The sequence below is a fragment of the Hoplias malabaricus genome, chromosome 4, assembly GCF_029633855.1.
Source record: "Hoplias malabaricus isolate fHopMal1 chromosome 4, fHopMal1.hap1, whole genome shotgun sequence".
NCBI lineage: Eukaryota > Metazoa > Chordata > Actinopteri > Characiformes > Erythrinidae > Hoplias > Hoplias malabaricus.
The window spans coordinates 49700556-49707252 of NC_089803.1; the positions used below are offsets into that span (position 1 = coordinate 49700556).

The 6697-nt window shown below is 39.2% G+C and overlaps 1 protein-coding gene across 1 annotated transcript in view; it reads right to left on the reverse strand.

Annotated features, from left to right (window-relative positions):
- Window positions 1-3558, reverse strand: part of xpot (exportin, tRNA (nuclear export receptor for tRNAs)) — a 28337-nt gene extending 24779 nt beyond the window's left edge. Inside the window, exons 1-2 of the mRNA XM_066667243.1 lie at window positions 3188-3558; window positions 610-766 (exon numbers count right to left, since the gene is read on the reverse strand). Of these exons, the coding sequence (XP_066523340.1) occupies window positions 610-699 (90 nt within the window). The 5' untranslated portion in view covers window positions 700-766; window positions 3188-3558. The remainder of the gene's footprint in view (window positions 1-609; window positions 767-3187) is intronic.
- Between the last annotated feature and the right edge of the window lie 3139 nt (window positions 3559-6697).

Sequence of the window (6697 nt, forward strand, 5' to 3'; positions counted from 1 at the left end):
AGTGTACAACACTATGAAATAATAAACGCTACATGTAAATAAAGACATTGATATGAAACACCAAAGGTTCTCCAGACCTTCCAGTGACAAGGGTATGTATTTTGGGCTTTCCTGTGACAATGGCTATATGGCTAGATGGCTAATGGCGATCCGGCAAACCTAGGCTTGCCTAGTTTTTGTTTGCTCTTGTTCTGTCAATGATTTTTTTTTTACCAATTTGCTCAGTTCAAAAGATTCTCTAACATGACTTGAGTTCGAAATTTAAAAGTACTCTACTTCACACAATGTGTTTTAGAATGTCTTACAAAATATAAGTGAGCTGATCACTTCTAAACTGAACAGCTTCACTGATCTCTGCCCAGTGCAGATATAGGCACTTGTTCAAAGTATTCTGATGGCATCATTACTGTGAATGCATAAGCCTGGCACTGTCAAAAAGACTTGTACTAAACAGCAGTGATGACTCTTGGGTGTTTAAAGGGTGATTCAGCGGAGACCTGACCCTTCTCTTAAATTTTGGTTCTTGTGTAGTTTCACATTATGGACTATATCAGACCAAGTTTGCCAAATAGCTCCACCTCATGAATATGATGTGTGTGAATATCTTACTCTTTGTCGGTAGCATGCATCAGCATTGGGGTTCAGTCCCATGAGGGCCTGCTCGTCCATGATGGCAGGTAAAGCCGACTTGCAGGCCATATGTGGGTTAGCTTATTTCCACTAGAGGATCACTCCAATCTTCTACACAAACACAGGTTTCACACATCTGTCAAATACAGAGACACAGAATTAATCCCAGACTATAATCGTGCACATGAACGTGAGAACAGTGAGGCTGTACTGTGTCCATTTCTCATTTTATTGATTAAACGAGTGTGTACAAACAACCTCTATGCACCCTTACTGCAGCCTTTTACAAGGGCTGCAAGGATACAGGCTCAACAGAAGCCTACTACATAAAATTCATTGAGATACATGCAAGAACCCATCAGAATAGACCGCTTTGTTTACAGTCTGCAACATGGAGATGAAGGTATTACAACGTAAACATTCGTCCATCTGCTTATCAATTTAACGTTACTGATTAGTGCTGGGCGATGTGAGCACAAAGCAATATCACAATTAATTTATCAGTTTACCACAATTACGGTTAATGAACGATTTTTTGTTTTTGTATTTTTGACCCTCATAGTTCAGTGACGAGTGTACTGCTTGGTCCTCTTGTTTTCTGAGCACTCTTTATATTTGGTGTGTGATTGTGCTTTGGTTGCTGAAATTTTATTTTTCCCTCAGCGTTTACATTTTACTTCTTTTTGTTCAGTGACATCTTATTAATTATAGTCAAACACAGACCGTCCAAACCACAGACACTGTTTTTCTTTGGTACAAGCTGCTCAAGTTGCTTGTTCGGCCTTGAGTCGGTTGCTTCCATGTGCCAGACGGGCAGGATCACTTGACTACAGCTTGATAGCATGGTTTTAAAGGGACAGTACATGAACACACAGTGGGGACATAACAAAATTAAAATAATCGATATAATCAATATAGACAATTGCCAGTTGTGTCAATTAGAAGTTCAGAATGTCAATTTCAATTCATTTCCAGCACTATTACTGACACATTATCCAGTACTTATGTTATTCTAAATTGAAGTAATCTGGAAGATAAAATTAGCTCATTTTAACCAGCTCTAGAACAACAGGCCCAGCAAACATATCCTAAACCTTTAATAAAGCCCCCTTGAAGCATTTTGCCCACAGGTATGTTGTTGACATCAATACAGTGTAAACCTTCCGAAGGACAACAAGGCCATAAGTATCCGTTCGGGACTGGGCTAAAGTGGTCATAATTTCATCATACTTAATGAAATGACATTAAATACAATCAATTAGTAGTTTTTTCTAATAGTAGCCATAGCTAAAAGTTATTCAATTAACAAAAAAATTGTTTCATGCTGCTTACTAAAATCTAATCCTAGCTTGAAATCCTAATTTAATCATGAGAGAAATCTCACCAATATGTACCAATCATTAATGTAGTAACTTAAGGCTTAAGGGACCTCTTCTTGCAATATAACTACAGAGAATATTTCCTGACAGCCTTTATCATTAAAATATGTAATGCTCCCTAAAATAAAACGGTGGGTAGAAAATTATCACAGCCTAAACGACAAAACCGCCAGCATTAAACCTACATGTAGGATACGTTGGTACATGGGCCTTGAAAACTTGCCCCTGCAGCCTGAATAAATGGGAAATGGGAATTACAAAAACATTGTTACACCATTTGCTTCATCGAAGGGCGCGACTGACTAAAACAGCAGAGGCGCAAGTCAAAACTCCTCATCAGCACAATTTCCTCGGCACAAAAAGTATAACACAACAACCCCCCGGCCAGACTGACAGGTGGAAAAAAAGAAAGTCAAGGATTGTCCAGCTACCAGTCTTTGTGGCATGATGCAACATAGCTCCAATATTTTGTCCACACACACTGACTCGTATTAGCGAGCTAGCTAACGTTACACCTGCCACAAGAACAAACTCGGTTTCTACGGCCCTTTAAGCTTCAGTTTGTAAATTAGGTTCATATTACTGAACATCGGGAGCTGGGAGTGGTGCTCATGTGTGACTAAGCTATGCTAGCTGATCTGGGGCTGAGTTTACAAGTGCCTTTAGCTCGTTCGCTAACCGATTAGCCCTTTTCGCACGAGTCTGGTTTCGACTCTCTGTTCGGTTCAGTAATGTGGCTGCAGCTGCTAATGCATCACGGTGAGCAGCAGAATCCATAGAAAAAAACTTTAACAACATATTACTAGACAAACACTACCCTCTGCGGTGGTTAAATTAAAGCGGTGCTGTTTGTTAACGGTTAGACAACGTGTGCTCTTTCAATGGGCAGCGGCCGATTCAACAAAGCACATGTAGCTACATTTCTTTTTAAAATAAAGCCCGGTTTTGCTTCTTCCTCGAATTACTTCTTGCACCTTTAATGGTGAAGCCATTATTTTTAGTTTCCACATCGGATACTTTCTGGTGTCCACGAGACACCTGACTGTAACTGCAGTACCATTTAAGGTGGAAGGTGAAGGTGGAACACGCCAAAAAGCTTTCAGACAAAGTTCCCGAAGTTTTCGGCAATACTTATCAAATTACAGCAACGGCAGAAGATGATGCTTTTATGTGTGTACCTTAATGTGAACTTCAGGGTTCCATAGTGGGTCTGTCTTCAGTAGAGTGGGAGTTTGATGCAGAGCGGCACTGCCGGACGAAAACACTGCTCTCATGCAGCTCGCAGCGACAGGAAGGAGTCCACATGAACTAACGTTCTATGATCTGCGTCTCTTGCCCGATTTGGTCTGCGCATGCGCAGAACTTCACGCAAGTGTACACGTAAGCTACCAGATTTGTGTTACTTTTTTTGACAGTATTCATTTAGACATTTCACACCAAACTTGAATTGAAGATGTTTATGTAGCATTCACCGTCAACTTGTTAAATTAAGGAATATCTAACCCTACTGAGCTGCCTAAGTACTGACTACAAAATTGTTTATTTAGGCAGCTTTCTAACGGACGTCTGTCCCCACCCCTCCCAATATCCCTGCAGTACCGGAGGCTGCAGTTTTAGGATCTCAATTCTTCCTGTGTTTTCGTAACACTGCCCCCAAATGGTACAGGAGGCGCGAAAACTGCAGTTTTAGGATCGCAGTTCTAGGACCCTATAAACATTAGCGATATGGACCTTACTTCATAAAATTTTGTTATAAGGCTTATTCCGCCCAAAATAAGCTTGTAGTTTCAATGCTTAGTTCCGCCCCAATACTATAGCTGTTTTAAATGCTTATTCCGCCCAACTATAACTATCTGCTTAGTTCAAAGGCTTATACCGCCTATATAACTACTTATAGTTCAGTGTTAAAAGCTTATTTCGCCAAATACTACTGTATTTAACTTCCTATTATTTACTTTGAAAGCCCTATTCCACCCAATATGCTATATAGTTTAGTTTTAATAGTTTATTTAATTATTTAAATCCCCCCCCCCCCCCACACACACACAACGTTGTCTTCTTGGTTGTAGGGGTCAGTGATAAATAATTATTATTTAATTAATAATTGATTATTTAATTAAGTTTGTTAAACCCTATGCTTGTCAGCCATTATATGTGTCTTCACCTGACATCATGTCGAGCGACATTATATAATATTGAAGAATGTTCTAGAATTAGTTATTATTAATTTATTATTATGCTCATTGATCCGCTGAAGGTTCTTGGCTCTGAAATGAAATCTGACCAGAAAGTAATAACTTATTTAATAGTAAATAAGAAAGATGCACGCACAAACAAATAACCAAGGATTGGTTTTTATCACACAACTGGTTTATTAAATGTAATATCAAATTATGAATATTGATTATAAATTCATATAATGAAATGGACTACAGAAAAACACATGAGGGAGGAGGGAGATAATAGATGAGGGAATTTCTCTAAGATAATTACCCTAAATTCTAAAAAGGCTATAGTTTATCCCAGCAGAGCATTCAGCACCAATCTCCTGAGCTATGAAAGAATTTAACCAATGACCTTACATGTCCTATGAGCAGCGTGGAGATGATGGACTTGTGAAGGACTGGCGCCCCCTCCAGGGTGTGCCCCACCTTGTGGCCAGTGATTCCCACAACCCTGAACTGGATAAGTGGTTACAGGCAATGAATGAATGAATGTTTACCATGTGATAAAATTAAAGAATGTTTGATTCTTTTAGTTTTAACAGTCTTTAAAATGTGTGAAAAGAATTTGGGAATTAAAGTTGATCATTATGTGAGTCTTTGTTTCTCTCTGCATTCCATTGAGGGGAGCTGGTCCAGTTGTAAATAAGAATATTGTCATTTTTATGATTCCTGATAAGGACTCTTAGGCACCAAAAAGTTATCTCTGGATTTCTGATCCTGGGGAAAAGGGGTGAAAAGAGTGACTGAGAGTGAAGAGAGGTCACTGATAGTGAACAGGCTACATTTCTGCAGATTAAGTCACAAAAAGTCAAATTTCTTATTACAAATTAAAGCACGTGCATCTCACTTTGCTACATGGTTGTCACGACAATGTCACAATGTTAAAATGAAATTCCTCAGAAGGTTGTGACAACCTCCCAGAAAGTTGTCAGACAACGTTGTCACAACCTTCTAAGGAATTGCATTTCAGTGATGTGACAATGTAAGTGTGTTTGCTGTACAGCTAGTGTGAAGTGTAAATTAGATGTTAGTTTTTAAAGGAACAAGCTTGTTTTTATTAATATTACAGCCCTAGCATATTCATTCATTCATTCATTCATTGTCTGTAACCTCTTACCCAGTTCATGGTCAAGTTAGGTCTGGAGCCTACCCGGAATCACTGGGCACAAGGCAGGAACACACCCTGGAGTGGGCACTAGTCCTTCACAGGGCAACACACACTCACACATTCACACCTAGGGACACTTTTTGAGTTGCAAACCCACTTACCAACATGTGTTTTTGGACTGTGAGAGGAAACCCACACGGACAACACACCAAACTCCTCACAGACAGTCAGGAGGGGCTTGAACCCACAACCCGTAGGTCTCTGGAGCTGTGTAACTACATGTTGGACTGTATAACTTGTATAACTTGTAACTTATATAACTTGAAATAAAAATTAATAAATTAAATGACTGTCTAGATAGATAGATAGATAGATAGATAGATCTTTATTGTCACATACAAAGTTTTACAAGTACAACATTGCAGCGAAATTAGCTTCCGTCTGTACACTCACATAAACAGGGGTTAGGTGAGTGCAACAGACGCGACCGCAGCAGATTACCCGCGCCATCGTATAGTTAGAAGAAACAGCTAGATTAACATTGGGGAAGTGGTGGTAAAAAAAATGAAGGTCCCAGACTGTGCCTAAGAAGCACAGTGTGTGATCTTGAAAAAAAACAACACCTTTAGCACACAAAGCAATACACACAAGTAGTTTCAGTGACCTAGACAAAAAGCAGTAGGAGGCGTGTTCAACGGGGAAGGGGGGGGACCAGGTTCAGTTCGTGAAAATGTCCAGATGTAGTAGTGGTCACGTGTCCTTGAGCCCCAGCTCAAGTCTCTGACATTTGCACAGTATTATATATAACAGGAATCATTCGTTTTGCTGTCATCCAAAATTCACACCTGTGGGTTGATTCTATCTAAAAAGAACTATCAAATATGTCTGAAATCTCACCAGGCAATTCTTTAATACTGGTTCACACTTCCTTACATTTTGGCAATCCACGTAGAGCTGTAGACCTTCTGTGTCTGTTGTTAACAAGATGGAAGAGAATTACATATAAAGTGCACAACTACAGAATAAGACAAGTCCATTTACTGTAAACCAGGGATGCTCTCCTCAGATCCTGAAGAGCCTGTATCTAACATTGTTGGATAATTTACTTACATAGAAAGACCCACCTAAACCCAGCAATTAATAGAGTTGGAGTAGAACATAAAAAAATTATCAAACTGTGCTGGACATTAACAATTTTTTGAACAGTTTTGTTCATAAAGATATTCCAGATCTAAATATACTGAATTACATTTACCCATAATCACCTGGGGCCTTATTTATAAAAGGTGCGTAGAAAAAAAAAGGGATCTGAGACGTGCATACGTATCATCTCATGCAGAAACTGTAATTCATAA